We start from the raw sequence: 18,111 nt of genomic DNA on the forward strand, positions 1-18,111 counted from the left end.
TGGCAGCCCAGGACGAACGTGAACATATGCGCAAAGGTGAACGCGCTCAGCTACTGCTACCACTAAAAAGTGATCAGTAAATGTGGCTGCACCTCATATAATTCGACGCACCATTCTCTTTTGGTGGATACAACAACGTTTACGTTATGGAATCTTCTAACTTCGATACTATGCAAAAAAAAACTAGAGGGCGTGAACACTGGAGTCCCTGCAAACGAGCGAGTCGACACACTTTTTGGCGATCCGTAGAACAAACACCGCTGTTCGTGTTATTCGCTGTCTTGTCTTGAATTTCTGTACATAACATGCATTAGTCGCGACGAAGTGGTTGCAGATAGCGAGATATCAATATTCCATAGGCCTAACTGGCTACAAGAAAGCGATGCCTACAACTAATCCGAAACAGAAATGACAGTTCACGTGACCTGCCAGGGATCCCACTTGCTTTTCCCGCTACGCCACGGTCTGACATCACAGTGCCGCGGCAAGATGTTTCTTCTTTTCACCTCACGGCGCCCTATTTTGGCTTTGTCGGGAAACAAAATGCGTATCTATATGACGTCGGCCTTTCACTTGACCCGCGAAATTTCACAATATATACGTCAGAGCCAACACTGGCCGGTCTCCGCCCCCGCCCTGTGGACCCGACCTCCCGCTGGCTCCACCCCGCCCTGTGGACCCGACCTCCCGCTGGCTCCACCCCGCCCTGTGGACCTGACTTCCCGCTGGCTCCACCCCGCCCTGCGGACCTGACCTCCCGCTGGCCCCACCCCGCCCCGTGAACCTGACCTCCCGCTGGCTCCACTCCGTCCTGTGGACCTGACCTCCCGCAGGCTCCACCCCGCCCTGTGGACCTGACCTCCCGCTGGCTCCACCCCGCCCTGTGGACCTGACCACCCGCTGGCTCCACCCCGCCCCGACCGGAGTGCTGCGTGGGGGCCGCCGCGAACCGCGACGGCTGACTCAGACCCCCGTCGGCGGCTGGGGGGGGGGGGGGGGGGGGGGTCGGCGGTATTTTGGGCGGGCCTGTAGGCCGGCGGCAGCTCCCAGCCGCTCCCAGTCCCCTCTGGTCCGTGCCGGTGGCCGCTGCCCTGCCCTCAGTGAGACCAGACCAGGTCAGTGGCGACGGTGGCGCGACCTCGTTCCCGCCAGGCCGGAGCGGACGGGTGTGGACGCCTCGGTGCTCGGGCGCCAGGTTACTGAGGCGTGGGCTTGCCTCGCTTGAAATGCTGATATCTGAGGCCATGGAGACGTCGTATTATTATCATATTGAATCAAGTGCACGCGATGCGCCTGGTTTGCTCCAACGTTTTGTAAAATGATCATTTTGTGAATGTGACAAGGCCTAAGCGTACATTCATATTTTTATCGGAACTTGATAACAAGCTTTCATTCCTTGAGGAACAGCGCGGCTGCACTAGCCGTTGCTCACACGTCCATTTATGTTATATTCATCTACCGATAACATAAGGCAACACCCCTTGATAAGTTTGATCCGATACACAACATGTTGGTGTGCTTTGGCTGACTGTAGCTCGTGGCCAACTTTCACTATAAAACAAAACTCTTGACCCGTTACCAATAATTACGTTCTTACCCTTAACAGTGCAGGATTTTGAAACAATCGTCCTGTTTTTCTGAGGTGCTCCCTGAGCCATGCAGCGTATGGTGACAAACTTAAGCCGAGCCGTGTTTGCATCCTATCTACGCCCTGTTTTGATCCCGTTTTCGTAGTTACGTCCGGCAATGATGGGAGAACAGGGCGCTCAGCGACGCACCCTTCGCCCCCTGCGAACTGTACCTCATCAGGTTGTTCTGGAGGCGCAGTGATGCTACTTCATGCACATAACCAATGTCTGTAATTTTGTCACGAGATCACCAAGGTCAAGCCCACATCATGCTAAACCTGGAAAACTGCGTGAAATTTGCTCTTAAACACTCTGGACGAGATCAGGCCTGCCGAGACGTGCCATTCATAGTGTGGGAGACAATTCAGACGCTAGCCACGAAACCGATTGATTGCACAACGTTTATGATGGAGTTTATTTTTCTAGTGTTTTCGGAAAGCTGACAGTGTTTGATTTTGTCTCCCTTTCAGTGCTCGGATAAGTCTTCGCGATGACAGAGCTGTGGTCATTACCAAGCAATTGCAACTTAATCGATGATCAATTAAGCTTTGCTTTCCAAATGTCTAAAGTAGACTGTCACATTCGATCATCCTGAAACGGCCAAAGCCCTAGATTACGAGATCACGTGCCCGGCATATCATCATTGCGTGCTTGAACGTCTTTTGAGAGTCTGTCTTGGTATCCTGATGAGGAAAAGGACACGCAGGATTTACTTTCGCTTGATACTGAGCTTCATCATCTAAACCCTCATTTAAGTTTATCTGGTCTCATAAAATTTTGCTTAGTTACACAGGCGTCTTTCTTCGCAATGCAGCAGTCACTTTAGCGATATTCTGTTGTCATATTTTTTCCACTGGCACTGAAGTCTAGCCGACCGATGCGGTAATGAGTCCAAACTCCTTCTCGCTTCGAATAAGTGATCGGATAAGAGTCAAAGTCACGACGTTAGTGAGCTGATCGCTGGCTGCCTGTTCCAAATACACTGGGCCCAGGTGTAAACACCCCTCAACGGCCCGGCACGGCCCCCGCGTGTGCAGCGAGCCTCGCTCCTGTTGCAGCTCCAGCGGCCTACTGTTTCGAAGCACCAGATCGATCTCAGGCTTTCTGTTGACGTAACCTCCCTGGTAGGACGGACCTTAATCCGAATTGGATCGCGCTGTCGTTATCGTACCTTTGGTCGGAGCGATCCGACGGAACGGTGGAATTGAGCCCGTCAGTAGGAGGGGCTCAATCGCGAGGCTTATATAACCCGACAGCGCTTTAACCCTCGCCCTGATTCGCCGTTTTTCATTACATAGACTAATAGGATGGGGGGGGGGGGGAGGTCGATGCAACTCCCTGCCGTTTCCAGGTTGCTGCTAATCCCTGCAGTTCTTTGTCCCTTTTCGAGCACAACAGTATGCGGTTTATGTTTTTTAGTGTACAGGTATGGTGAAGGGCTCCGTTAATGTCACAGTGCAAATGAGCATCGCACGCGGTCCGCAGGGCCCGCGGTCTTCCCTTTCTTTCCGGCCGGGGTCGCCGTTCAGTACTCCTCAAAAAATGTCGCTACTTAGGACCTCCTTAAAAAACGCTATGGGTACATTTCTGGTGTCAAAGCCAGTGCAATGGATGTCCCAGAGGCTAGGCGCAAGTACACGACACGCCGGGGAGGTGTCCTCAGAAAACCTGAGGGGGGCGTATCACCCTTCACCCTCTATCACGGTGAGGGTAAACCAGCGCCTGGCTGGTCGGTGGAGTGCGCCACGCTCGGACGAGGGTGGGGCTAAATTTGACGTCCCCTTCCACTGAGACACAAACAACTAAGAGATCGAGAGGCACCAAACTAACACAAGTAACAGGACTATGCGAAATTACGCTTGTCAAATTTCCAATTGCCAGGCTATGAACTCTGGTTTAAATAAGGCTAAGCAAGGCAAACCTAGAAATGGGCGTCCGAAATGTCCGTATGCCTGCTCACGCGACCATCTTTAACTTGGATGTCTTTTGGAAACGAAAAGCCAATCGTGTCCATATTAATTCGATTGGCATTATCTTGCCTTAAAAATGTCAAAATGGCCAAGAAACTTTTATATTTCTAGCCTGAACAAATAGCCAGCGTCAATAGGCACCCTAGCCGGTATGTAGCTCAAAGCAAAAGGCTGATTGATGAAATTGTAGGTCAGCAAATTCCGCTGATCTTTATGAAGCTCAAATATCAAATCTGGTAACGTCGTTGTGACAAGGAATCAGAAAAGAGCGTTAAAACGTACCATCTAAAGCAAGTTTCCCAGTAAAAAGCTGCTTGCCTTCGACCTTCGTCTGACCTTTATGCCTACACCGAGCTCAAGGGACAAGCTATTAGCTTGCTTTGAATTCCCTCGTTGCCCGAGAAACCATGCCAAAAATGCATTATTTAATATGCTATGCTATTATGCTGTTATAATTCTATTATATGTATTTGCTATTGTAAATATGCTATTATAAATATGCTATTTTGCTGCGGCCTCAGTTTGTAAGATTCCCTAAGAAATATCTTCTCTTACAATCCTCAGCTGGCTTTGTCGAACTACAGGTTAGCAAGTATGTGAAATACGACTAGAATGTTAACTCACAAAAATGGGGTTTTCAATTGCCTACAGCTGTACAAAATATGGTTTGATTATGCTGCATTGTTCGGAAGCTGTCAAGAGCAACTGAACCCACACAGCGCACGTTAGGGTAGGCTGTGCCGCCGGGCTCACAGTATTGCGGCACACCATAGTAGGTCAGGCGTCTAAATCACGATGACAGTGACGGGGAACTGGGACACGTCGCGCGCTTGGCGCCAAGAATTTAGTGATCGGTCGCGGCGTGTAACACTAGAATAGCACTTGTCGTACAAGAATGACACGTGCTCGTTTGACTACCTAACCCTCAGCTGTCTCTGAGCAGCCGAAGAGTGATCGGACGGCTTGAAATTTAAGATCGTCTGGGTTGTGCGCAAACTGGCCCTAGTAAAGCAGCGAATAGTTTAAGCTGTCGTAATGAAGGGCCAGAAATTTAGAGATAAAGCCATGATACATTTATAGCTTCTAATGCCTTTCCCCACGGGGAAGGGGCGGCACATAATGCCATTCCTTTCCATAGCACCCACAATTGGTTGAAAATGCCATATTCAGTTTTTTGCTTGCATGTGCCCAAAACGTCTTGGGCTCGGGCCATTACACACTCTTTCATGTTAGCCGAATTTCGGTTCACTTTCAGGGTAGATACTCGCTAATCCTTCTCACGATTTTCACTGTCAACACTTCCTTAGTCCTAGCATGCCGATTTCAATGAAAAAACATGGAACAGAAAATCATACGGCACGCCAATGCCCTCACTAATCATGTGCGTGCTTTCCAGACAGCTGCTCACAATGGTGCACTGGAAGCGCGACCTTGACCTTTACACTATCGGTCGGCCCCTCGAGCGCAATGCCGGCTTCTGGCTCGACTACATGAAGGGACTCAAGGGTAAGGCTGCGTCGCGCTGGCGGCGCGCGCCGGCCGCAACGAGTGATCTTACAGCGAGCAATGTATCATTTGCCTCCCGGAGAGACACGTTAGAAGTCGGCGGCCAGCCAAAATTTTCGAGTCTCTGTCATGTTCCATCAGTGTGTTCTGTGCAATAACTTTTTCCGCTTTTTGTATTGTGCATAACATGGTGCCGCTTCAGTGGATTCGTAATAATTTTGCTTCATTTGCTTTATGCCTTGTAATTTATGTCATTTTGGTGTTCGCTGCTTCGTCGCGCAACTTTTTTTTTGCTGAAGCCGTGCTCTGTCCGTTTGAACTTGCACTAATCTGACCTCAGTTGACAATATGAGCTGAGGCTCGGTTTTGCAGCGCTATACTACTCGTGCTCTGAAACACCAGTGGCACCCTGATCGAGCCACTACTCGTGATCTGAGACACCAGTGGCACCCTGATCGAGCCACTGCTCGTGATCTGAGACACCAGTGGCACCCTGATCGAGCCACTACTCGTGCTCTGAAACACCAGTGGCACCGTGATCGAGCCACTACTCGTGCTCTGAAACACCAGTGGCACCCTGATCGAGCCACTTCTCGTGCTCTGAGACACCAGTGGCACCCTGATCGAGCCCTAAAAATCCGCTCCTTTAGCGCGTTTGCGTCAGTTGGCTCCTATCAAGCCTAAAGCTACCTGGTGGCAAAGCAATTATATGCACATCAAAGCGGGGGAATGTCGTCTGGTTGTCGTCACCCAAGGCAAAGTGAGAGCCAAGGCAGCTTCAAAACTACCGGAATAAAAATAAAATTAGTTGTCATTGCACGGCACATTGCAGCAGCTCAATGTCTGATTTTCAAACATGGCGGTGGTCGGGGTCTCATAATACTCCGATGGTACTTGAAACATAATGCTTTCGAATGCTGGAGACCCAGACACAGAAAAGAGCAATCATATAGCTATCCATTTGGGCAGAGTCGGACAACTGGGAGTCGTAAAAGTTAAGCTCGTTGATTGGAGAGCATCCGTCTACACAAAGGCGTGTTCAGTTCCCATTTTTTTCGGACACCACCTGCGTCGATGTCGCCCTACTGGAATAGTTCTGGCCTGCGTCCTGACAGTTGGCTACAATCGTCTGGAAACGCTGCCAGATGGACCAACTGGTCGCGACTAACCACCAAGGCTGCCAAATCTTTCCGGGGCACTGGACGGTGTAGGGCTCCCTGCTGGGTCCAGGAGAAGACTAAAGAGGGACACTGGAATAGTGGTGGAAATGTGGATTGTTTGTGCAACCACGGCGTTCACAGCCTGAAGGGCAGCAAGGGGCTGATCTGCTTTCTTGGGATCTCAGTGATGACCCCATATATCTGCTATCAGATCGCGGAATTACGGTAGAGCTCTCTTCGGTTGCAGAAAGTAACTGGTTGTGAGGAATTAATTTTTCCCACCGCGGATTGTGCGACACTACCCCTGAGTTGATCGGCTACCGCGTCGTTCACAACACGTGACGTGTCCCGAATCCTGCTGACCTGTCCTCTGCCAGGCTCCACGTCTGACACCGATACGGACGGTCTGTCTTCTTCCGACAGCGCACCGATAACCAATTGAAGGCCGACCGCCCTCCGAGCGGTGGGTCAGACAGCGCCGCGCCCCCACCTGCCCTCCCTCCCGCCCCGCCCGGCCGGCGGCTGAGTAACGGCCAAGCGATGCGCGCCGGCGAGCGGTGTCGGCGGTCGGCGCGGCTTTGGCGCCGGCTCCGCTGGCAGCGCCGCCCGCCGCAGTCGGACCGACGCCGCCTAAAACGGCGCGGAATGTCGGACGCTGTCGCCAGGGGCTGGTCACCGGCGCTCCCGCCGTCATCCCGCCGGTATCCGGTCAGGCTGCCGGTCCGGGCCGCCGGGGGTCGGTCCTGACCTCCGGGGGTCGGTCCTGACCTCCGGGGGTCGGTCCTGGCCACCGGGGGCCGGTCCTGACCTCCGGGGGTCGGTCCTGACCTCCGGGGGTCGGTCCTGGCCACCGGGGGTCGGTCCTGACAGCTGAGCGTCGGTCCTGGCCGCCGGGGGTCGGTCCTGACAGCTGAACGTCGGTCCTGGCTGCCGGGGTCGGTCCTCACCACCAGAGGTCGGTCCTGACCGCCGAGGTCGGTCCTGACCGCCGGGGGTCGGTCATGACCGCCTGGGGTCCGCCCTGGCCCCCGGGGGTCGATCCTGACCACCGGGGATCGGTCCAGAACGCCGGGGCTGGTCCTGACCGCTGAGGGTCGGTCCTGACCGCTGAGGGTTAGGTCCTGAGGATCGAGGGTCGGCTGTGACCGAGGGTCGGCCGTGACCGAGGTCCGCCTGACACGGGTCGCCCCGACAGCCGAGGAACGGGCCTTCCGCGGCACCACGCCTCCCATCTCTAGCGACGCCATCCACGTGGCCAAGCGCTACAGCTCCGAGGTGTCCACCGGCAAGCGGAGCGTCGAGGTGCGGCAGACGCTGGTGGCCGTCAAGGAGACGCGGCCCGTCTACCAGCTGAAGATGGCGCCGGCTGTGCCGCAGTACACCATCTAGGCGGCAGGCGGGCCGGCCAGCCGGCCGCGCCACGTAAGGCTGTCACCGAAGCACGCCGACAGATGGCAGGGCGCGCAGCGAGCTGGTAGTACGGTAGCTCAGCCAATGGTGCATACGTCGGTAGCGCGCGATGAAGCAATGTGGCCCATCGGTAGGGACACCGGCTGCATAGAACATGTACATGGAAGTCCCTGTTAGCGGAAGTTAGAGTCGTAGCACCCCGTATTGTGCCTTAGTAAGAATTCACCTGAGAAGACGCATTATCCTTAGAAGTGACGAATTGATTAGAGGTTAGCGTTCACAGCATGCTTTGCAAGAATGAATGCGTTGTATTCTGAATGAATGAATGAACCCGAGAGAATGAACTCAAAACGCTTCACGTTCTGAGAAGTTCAAGATCTTGAAACGAGATGTCGAAGATCTTGAGTTCGTAGGCCTGAACTTCGACTTACACATTTTTTTTACTCGCAAGGTGGAAAGCTAAATATTTTTTTTCTTTTATGCAAGAGGGAGAAGCATTGCACACCACTGGAAAATAGTAATTACTATGATTTTCACTAGAATAGATATGTGGCTTGCCACCTTTGTTAAAAGCTTTTTGAGCAAAGCCTGAAAGGAATTGCGTTGGTTTTTCCACTCAGCGATCAACAGCCACTGCCCGCAATATTTTCAAATCATCAAAGAAAAGAGTTAACTGGCGGGGGTGCTCTGTTTCAGCTGCGTCGCAATTATAACAAAACCAGGTGTACCCGAATAGACAGATTCCTCAAAACTTGCTGCCTGGCATTAAGAGAAACAGATCTTCAACGCGGCTTGGATTTGTCGGCTAAATATATATCATGCATGTGGCACGCACCACGTATCACAAACCATAGGAACATACCCTACCACTGACGATGGTGCCATACGCTACACAGCTGATCCCAGCGCCGGCTGGTGCTGCGCCAGCGGCGTCAGCACCGGCGGTCCAGCAACCGCCTCAGGGTGGCGCTGGCTCCCCTTGGCAGCGCGCCCGCCTCTCAGCCGGAGGTCACCAGGTTAATTCATCTGGGCGGCGGCTGGCAGCCGGCTGGCAAGACGACGCTACGGCCGCCGGCTGGCTCGCGTCAACATTCTGCGCCGCGCCGAACCAATGGGGTCACCGGGTCTGCCCAGTGGGGACGTGCGAGGGCAGCTGGGACCGCGGCGTGCGACACCGCGACCGAGAAGTCCTCAGAGCCTAGTCAGCGAGCCAATGGGACTCGTCGTCGGTTCGTTGTCACATCACTTGTTACAGTCAGAAAAATAGTGCTTTGTTGACATCAGAATGTTTCTGCCTGTAGTGATTGTTTTTGCAGCCTTGTGCTTGATTAATTCAGCATGCTAACACCGCATGACTTTTTAATAAGGTTAAGATGTTTTGTGTAGAATATATCGCGTGCTTACTGGATTGGCACATCTTGACGTCTCGTTTTCTTTCAGCGGCAGCAGGAATGTTCTTACCAGCAACACATGAAGAGGGTGTTCACTTTGCGCCTTGTTAGAACATGCTATTTACACCGATGTTGCACAATTTTTTACGATATCGGATGACATATTCTTAACTTCCAATTTCCGCGTTCACACCAAAGAACAATTTGTTTGACGAATAATTTAAGAATGTCATGATGTCCTTTTTGTGCCGTTTGTTAATGTAAGCATGAACAGTATTAAGGTGCATCCAGCCTGGCCAAGAGTGACCATGTTAAAACACTACATAACACCAACAAGATCCCGCCTCCATACTGTTCGGAAGAGCCGAAAGGCGCAGCTTCTAGGCATTTATAGACGGTGTTTCACTCAAAATATCAATTTTAAGAGGGTTGTTATTTGTATAAATACATTCAGTGACATGCTTCTTTACATTGCAGATAGATGAACACTGTCGTTTTTATAGCCAGTGTTCATCAGCCGAACAAAACACCTCCACGACAAAACGCACTCCTCAACCCACACTTGCTGATGCCCCACAAATGATATGTTCCGCCGCTGAGCTTAGGGAGCGGAAGCCTGCACCACTAGCTCACAGGCCATGCTGGTCATGTGACACTTCGACAATACTTGCCAGACAGCGTTTGCTTTGCTTACTTTTAAGATCCTAACTTGCAATTTTTGAAATCGATATTTAAAGTCGACCACACAGTGGTATTGAAATAGCACAGCCTACGTGGTGGGCTCAGGGTGCAAGCCAAAACCCTTTTTGCATGTGTTTCATCCTCAATGCAAGCCATACGCCCCAGAAATCGAAAGAAAATGGTGTTTTATTACGTTTACATTCCTATGCCAGAAAATGCAACACATTTTCAACGCGCATTGAATCATCGCTGAGAGTACCGCCGCGCTAGCTCCCCGCTATACAGTCACACCTTGTGTCGTCGCCGGCGCCGGCCGTGTCTGACCTGCGTTCTGGCTGGCCCGCAGGGGATCACGGTGACCTGGGGCCTCGGCGGCTGCCGGTGGTGCCTCGGCCGCGCGCGCGCAGCCTGCCGCGCTGGGCCGAGCCGAACAGCCCGTTCGACCGTGACCCGTTCCGCGACCCGTTCACCGACCCGTTCTTCGCCGACCCGATCGACACGTGCGGCCTGCCGCACAGCCCCGCCTACGACGACCTGCGCGCCATCATGGACCGCGCCCGCAAACGGTTCCGCGACCGCCGTTTCGATGCTGAGCGGCGCGCGCTGGACCTGTAGGGCGGAGGCGGCGGGAGAGACGGGGGCGGCGAGGGGAGCGGGGCAGGCGGCCGCCGTCGGACGGTGCGGTGCTGCGCGCCGCCCGTCCGGGGGCCGACGGCGGCCGGCCCGGGCCGGCCCCTCGCCGACCCCGCGCCGGCGGGTGAGGAGCGGCGCCAGGTCACGGCGGCGGCCGCGGCGCCCCAGGCTACGGCGCGCCCGCGGCCAGCCCGCGCTGCTCTTCATTCATCGTTCATTGACGCCAGCTCATTTCGCACCGGTGGGAGAGAGAAGCGGACACGGGGAGCGGCCGGGACGCCCGGCGGCGGGAGGGACGGCTCGAGAGCGGCCGCCCGGCCGGAGAGGCGACGACCACGTGACCCCGACCGTGTGGGCTGGCTCGTCACCGTCCCCGCGCCGGGGGTCACCAGGCCAGTGTCCTTCGACGGAGGCAGCGTGTTACCCAGCAGAAATATTCAGTTGCACGGTTATAAACGCATGTTTACCGAATCAATGTTATGATGTGCTAAAATATAGAAATACGTCGGAAACTGTTTTACTCATCAAAAATGATAGTACTCAAAATATAAATGAACGTAATGAATGCAACTTTGACTGATAAATGCTTTTCGTATTTGAATAAAGCGCTGGGATATACTCCACCGAGATTGCGTTGAAATCGAAGTCACTGCTAAGCATGCCTTGTCGCGATGACCTCCGCATTCTCAGACGAAACACTTCATCGTGCACATGCTGTCTTTCCTAGAAGGTTGTACGCTTCAAAAACATGAGAAATATACACCTATTGACGTAGCGACAGCCACAAGGGAATTTCCAACGAGAACAAAGCAAAGACATACGAATGAAGCTGTAAATCGATATCAGAGGCGTCTGGAGACGCAAATGTTGCTGACAAGATGCAAAGTTGGTGTGGACTTATGTGATGTTTAGAGTCAATGTTCGTAAAACTGACTGAAACTAACAACCAAATCAACCCCCACATAGTCAGCTTACGCCTACACGCCGTGCTGGCGTGTACTCCGGCGATTTTGTCACGCTTGGACAAATCTGCGGCATCTCTAACGTGGACTATCACGGGATTGGTGAATGACTCCATCCCACATCACGGAATTGGTGAATGACTCCAGCCCACTTCCAAATGTCCAGCTTGACCTTCTGAGAGTCGCATTCACGGTAAAGGCACGCAAGTTAAAAAACGCTGTCAGTAGTTATCAAGCCAGCTGGGAGTCCTGTCGCGGGAGCGGCACCGCGCTGCGCGGGATGCCGGCTGTTGTCCGCGCACGTTTGTTGAATAGCAAAGCGAGCCACCCGGATCGGCCGTGGCGCTAAAGCTGAATACGCCACCGGTGCCGACGTCATCGGCCCGGCCCGGGTCCAGCAGTCCAGCGCAGGTCAGCGGCCTCCCCAGCTGAGCGAGATGGCGCTTCCAGTGACGGCGGCGTTCGTCTGTAAAAGCGGGCTGAAGAAACCCAGCACGTCTGATGTTCTGGTCTAGCAGCACATGCTGAAGTGACACCAGCCGACACCTGGCAGGGGATGACAGCTCGCTCGTTGCTACGGGTAACGGCAGGTGACGGTCCGATGGCAGCTGCCGCCTGTCACAGGCTGTCACAGCCATTGCCTGTCACAGACTAGTTCAATGAGGAAATTTTCTGTTACGATCATCGTTAATTTCTGTATAGTTATCTGGGGTTCCTTTCGTTTCACCAGGTTGTCAAGATCCACTGTTGGAGCCCACGTCGAATGTGCATGACTTCGGATGAGCCGCTGGTGTCAGCAGTGCTTTTGTCGCGCATAGAGCTGACGATGAAAACCCCCTTTCCTCCGAGTGAAACGCAATGGGAAGCTTGTTGCTAGGTGACATTAAAGTTTATCATTAGGCATATGACCCAGGTTCGGCTGAGTCGAATCAATCAGGGATTAATTGTGGGAACTTGCTCTTCATTAGGATTGAAGCGAGTTTCAAAGCAGTGATATGTAGTTTGCGAAATTAGCGTTTGGTCCAGGTAATTATATCTTGCCTATGACTGATTCATGAAGTATCAGCCCGAAACAAAACTTAGGCTAGCTCGATTAAAATCAAATTCGGCGAAATTTATCACCAAAAATATCATTACAAATGAATTTCCACGAGGCTGACGCTCATTAGGTCTACCTTTAATTGTAAATATGCCTCATTAGATTAGGTGTATGCCGCACGACCCCGGCTGCAAAACAAGTTTTCTTGCATCGTTCCTCAAGAATTTGCAATGTTCAATGGCTTACAAAATATCATTGAAATTAAGCCTCTTCCCAACAATTGTTCATAAAGAACTTCGCTGAGCCATACGAACACAACCATTGTATCAAACAGCGGCCCATTTGGTTTTATCCACGCCAGGGGGAGATATTTGTTCAGGAAAGCCTGTGACTGAATGCTTCGTCATACACTGCATGAGAGCTTATAATTCCCTATTCCGACAAAAACACGTTATGCCAAGCATTCCAACCCCGTTCAAACTTTGCAACTTAGGCTCCCATTCATAACGTAGACTCGGTTGGCCGACATCATCGCCAAAGACTCGCTCCCAAAATGCGAAGATTTCATGAGGCCGTCCAAGTCGACCGGAGCCAAGCTTCGTGTAAATAGTGCTGCTTGCCGTAAAATTGTGCTGTTGCGATACCTAACCCAAAGTAATTGAATAGCAGACGGAACGAGTTCCAAGCATTCGTTCCGCTATATTTTGTGGTAGTATGTAGATACGCTACTCTGCCTTTACTCTTTGCTGTACAACATTGCCACTGCTGATGGACGAGGAGGCTCCAACCAGCGCTATCGATCAAAACAGGCGTGTTTGTGCCAGAAAGTAGGCAGCCAGAAATATCTCCTGTGCCAGAAAGTAGGCAGCGTGGAATATCCCCTGTGCCAGAAAGTCGGCAGCGTGGAATATCTCCTGTGCCAGAAAGTAGGCAGCGTGGAATATCTCCTGTTGCACCACAATAAGCAAGCGTGATTGAAAATTAGTGCCGGCGTTTCTTGGCATAGCAATTTCCTATTGTGGTCAAAATAGTGCGTCTAGTTTTTCTTTTAGCAAAATTAGCAATATGGTTAGGTGTGCATGGCTGCAGTGAGGGGCAGCTTGATGATTTTAAGGTGGATATTTATATTTGACATACCAATGATGCATTTTTCATTCAAAATAAACAAGCCGAAAACGGACAAGTGTAAATTTCCAAACGTCCAAGTATTTGTCCGCATTCAGGTACGTAAGGAAGCATTTCGTTTCGAAATGAATTGCATCCGAGCGAGGAGGATGGGGCTTTGCCCGCGTGCTGTCACCAATTCAGGCTTATGGCATGACACCCAAACATCGTGCTCGGCTCCGGTGTCATTTTGTTCAGTGGGTCGATTGGCCCTTTTCCCCTCTGAAGCCATGTCATGGGAAGGCAGGCTAGGTGCTTTAAGAAAAAAACGCTTGCAGCGTGACGCCACTTTGTACCTGCATTCAGCACATGCCGAAAACAAACGGTGAGAAGGCCGTATAAAAAAAAACATAACATATGGTGGCCTCCAACAACGTCAGAAGCAAATGGAAACCTCATTCGTGATCCTACCTCAGCGTTATGAAATATTCATAACCGGGCCACCACGCATAGGGATTCCATGTAAGCCTGCCAATGAGACACCGCGCGAGCATCATGGACCTACTGGGCGAAAAGGTGCCGGTGCCGGCGGCCGTTATTTGGGTGTCGTTCGATAGCTCTGCACCAGCGCTATCAAACCCGAACGTCGCACTTTCCACGATCGATCAAGCGCATGTTTGAAACGCTGCCTTAAATTTACCTATAATGTTTCCATGTGGATTGTGATGGTATTGCTGGCCGCCAAAAAGCTCCTCGAAATGTGCTCGTGCCATCGTGGATTTGTTGATAGCTGCCGAATGCGGGTGAAAAGCGGCGATAAATTTGCGGTCTGTTCTTGTGAGGGCTAAACGAACATGCGCGTTTTAAAAATGCCAAGTGAGTGTTATATGAGCCGTCCATGATTGACGCTGCGCAATTTTGGCAATTTGTTCACCCTTTCTCCTCCATGGTTGCACATTGGTTAAACTGGGCAACAAAACTCTTCTCTCCCTGGTTACCCTGTATTGAGCGTAACGTTAACAGGGCAGCAGCTGTTCGGCTCCCAATTGAGCTAGATGTGCGAAACAAAGCCGGACGTGATGCCTGTCATGAGAGACAGCCAACGATGTCTGGTTGTAAAGCTTTAAACGTCTTATTTAAAGACCTTAGCATGCTTTGCAGCCAAACTAGAGCGTGGCAGCACGCTGCCTTCCTCCCTCTTTTTTGTTGCACTTCGGTTACGCTCTATTAACCCCCTCTCCCCTTCATACGTGACGTAATATACTGACGGCCCCATAACAACCTACTTAAAAAATAGAGCTGGCGACTGGGCCCGATGGGTGGGTGTCGTCCTACGGCACCGCATCGGCTCCATAAAATGAGCACAGTCGCGCTCTCCGCGCTCGGTTGAAATTATGCTGTCGCAACGCTCCCGTATTTTCACGCTTAGTGTCACCGCGTGAATTTTGACATCGCCGGTGGCCACCGCAAAATTCTTAAGCATACGTCCTAGTCACGGCAGGTTTATCGGCAGGTGCGGAATGCAGGTGCAAAATGGTGACACTACCAGCATCGCTTTTTATAAACAAGAACTATAGTGGATTCACGAACAGCTCACTTTCGGTACCACCGTAGAGCGTCCGCCCAAGTAAAATGACGTCGGCTGGCTGGCAGTGTATCACTTCTCTTTACATTTAATCAGAATCTGGCGACGGATTTGCGTTGATAAGGAAGAATTTTTGAAATTGCACAGCGGCATTTGCGTAAAAATTACGTGAAATGGCCATGCGAGAATATACAGCAGCATCCACAGATTATTTGTGTGTAATCTAGCACAGAGAGTGGGAACAAGCACACCTTATAGCGTTAGTGCAGGGCTATCAAACAACGCTCAAACATCGAGAGTATCCGCCATTGCTATTTGTTTCACGAGGTTGATATGGCCCTTCCACGGATGTCTGATTGAAACGCGTGTGTCCGCTTCGCGCTTATAGAAAAAAATCCTGGCAGCGTGCTGCCACTTAACAGCTCCCTTCGGCACCCGTCGACACACCCTACGATAATATGGGGGATATTTAAATAAATTTTGTGGTGGCCAGCAAAGGCGTCCAAGTTCAACCGACAACGCCATGTAACTACGGCAGCGTTCAAAATAGATGCGGTCACGCGCGGAGCGTGATGCCATGCTCGTTTGATGGGACTCGTCCAGGGCTATCGAGCGACACCAAGCATCACGCCCGGATGCCGGTGCCATTTTGTTCAGCAGGTTGGCATGGCACTAGAGCGATGAGTTACTGGATGTTGAGCCTCGGCTCTGCGCTCACAAAAGGAAGCTTGCGGCGTGTCTCAACTCTGCAACTGCATTCGATGTCTGTCGACACACCCGTAATGGTAAAACGTTTTTCAAAGAATTTCCGTGGCGAGCATAGTGACCTTGTAAGTCACATGGACCATGTATCACTGAAATAACGGCAGCGCTTTTCGAAAGTTTACAAGTCGAGCACAGAGCGTTGGATCGCGATATTTTCATAGCACTATTTGCAAGTGTGCTCTGTGGCCTGCAATGCATAGCAGTTTTCGAAACCCGAATATCAGCCCAGCCGCCGGTTGCCACTTTTTCCCGTAAGTTGATAAACCTTCGCACGACGCATGTGTTTCTGAAAACGGTTTCATAAAGCCTACTACCCCATACAACCGCTCGTTTGGGCTATGTCTTGTGTAAATCCGATTTGCGTCCGAATTGGAACAATTTTATTTGCAGTCCATTTTTCTTCGCTTCCAAACCATTTCCAGACCATTCAAGTTCAGTACAGTCCGGGCCTGCTCGGGCAAAAGAGCCCCGTTCGGGCCCAGTCCCCGATGCATACCCGTAACCCCGCGCCCGGGCCCGCAGGAAGTGCACTTCCCCTACGGATTTTCGAGCACGGTAAAAAATTAGCGCTCGCAGCAACACACCAATTTTTGATACCTGTTCATCTGCCATTCAGCGTTTCTTTGAGTCAGCTCGAAGCTTTGATTACCAAGATCGATGGTCTAGGTCAAATCAGAGAGAGTCAGCCTCTGAAAACTTCAAACCACCTATTAAGTTTTCATTTGCCATTGTTCGAACTTCCTACAGTGTAAAGTTCTCGCGTTGCTGGCCAGCGCTTCGCGCCAGTCTTCGCCGTTACAAAACCACATTGCACTTCGTGGCCACGTCCACTGCATCGTGGCTCAATTTAATGCACACTTGCTCCGCCTGTGCGGCCCGGGAGAGTTCGTTTAGCGTTCACCGCAGAGCAACCCCGGCACAGCGCACCAGGAGGGGGAGAAAATGGCACACTGCACATTTGTATTTGATCAATAGCCATATTCAAACTGGAATGCTTTTAAAGATCTTAATCCGCTACCCTTCAGCTCCAAAAATAGTCGCTCGCTTCGGAGGTAGCCTGAGCAATGAATAAAGATCAATCGCACATTTCATACAAGTCGGATTTATGCGTACAGTCATTTACAAAACACATGAAGGACTCCCGTAAAGGCCGCAGAGTCCCGCACTTTTTGGCCCGTCCCCAGGAACCTACCCCAGAGGGGCCACGGTGCGGAGTGCCACGGGTGGCCGAGATCCACGGCTTACAAAGGGTGTGCGCCGGACTGATACTAGCCTTTCCATTGCGCATGCGCACCACCTCGCCATGGCACCTGGAACACCTGATTCGGAGCTCTTTCCATCGCTCGGCGGCCAGCCTGGGGTCCCGAGCCAGCACGGCCGCCACCTGCCCTCTAGCGAGAGTTCCCCAAATCAGCTAAACCTTGGTGCCGTTTACAGCCGAGGCCCGCGCCATGCGCAAGGACGGTGCTCGACTAACGTTCCAAGCGCCCGCGCCATGCCGACCGCGGAACGTCACGCGAGCGCCGCGCCGCCGTGGGTGAAAATGTTTACAATAGCAATAGAGCACGAAAGTACCTGCAGCCTGTTCGTTTCATATTTTTCCAAACAGGCAACGTCAGCGACCTGAAGGCAGGTCAATTTTTACTATTTTCGTGAATAATGCAGCTTTTTTACTATGTTGTGTTGTTTTGTTGTCTGATTGTGAGGGAAAAGTACTAACTCATATGCACAGCTATCATTCGACCACAACGCACATCACCTTGGCCCCAGGCAATGACCGACCTCTACGAATGCCCTCTGCAAAACACACGCTGAGGTCAAAATAGGTAATCTGATAAGATAATTTTGGGCCGCAGAATTAGACAACTCCACTGAAAACATGCTGTGATGTCATTATTATGCATAGTAAGGTCACAATACGCCACGTGGTGATATTGCAAGGTCATATGAGGTCATCTTAGGTCAATGCACCTGTATCGTCAAGTAGCGGAGAGGCTAGACCTAACGGGGGAACAGCGTGTAACCATATCCTTATCGTATTTGTGTGAAACTGATGAGTCGTCTATATAATTTGATGTACCACCGTGCCTGTTCTCAGTTTGTTACAAATACACTGTCAGGCGTCCAAGGGACTATCTGTGATGTAGTCAACAGTTATGCAATCTCGAATGCCTACAGAGTAAACACACCATTTCTGACCGCATAAAAACGTTTATACTGGTCACATAAACCTGCTAACATTTCAATTTATTTATTTAAATAGTTTATATATTGACC

General features: G+C 51.6%; 1 protein-coding gene across 3 annotated transcripts; it reads left to right on the plus strand.

The window, feature by feature from the left end:
- Positions 1 to 1,039: 1,039 nt before the first annotated feature.
- Positions 1,040 to 10,444, plus strand: LOC119104479 (uncharacterized). 3 transcript variants are annotated; one of them, XM_037228194.1, is made up of 3 exons: positions 1,040 to 1,115; positions 4,995 to 5,104; positions 10,093 to 10,444. In XM_037228194.1, exons 2-3 carry the CDS (start codon positions 5,008 to 5,010, stop codon positions 10,359 to 10,361), a joined length of 366 nt encoding a protein of 121 aa, XP_037084089.1. In that variant the 5' UTR covers positions 1,040 to 1,115; positions 4,995 to 5,007; the 3' UTR covers positions 10,362 to 10,444. The 3 variants fall into 3 exon arrangements, with proteins under 3 accessions (XP_037084089.1, XP_037084102.1, XP_037084097.1); XM_037228207.1 differs by lacking the exon at positions 10,093 to 10,444 and adding an exon at positions 7,460 to 7,712; XM_037228202.1 differs by having other exon boundaries at positions 1,058 to 1,115; positions 4,999 to 5,104; positions 10,093 to 10,435.
- Positions 10,445 to 18,111: the final 7,667 nt, after the last annotated feature.

This window comes from Pollicipes pollicipes, unplaced genomic scaffold (genome assembly GCF_011947565.3).
Source record: "Pollicipes pollicipes isolate AB1234 unplaced genomic scaffold, Ppol_2.1 Scaffold_2555;HRSCAF=2994_pilon_pilon_pilon, whole genome shotgun sequence".
NCBI lineage: Eukaryota > Metazoa > Arthropoda > Thecostraca > Pollicipedomorpha > Pollicipedidae > Pollicipes > Pollicipes pollicipes.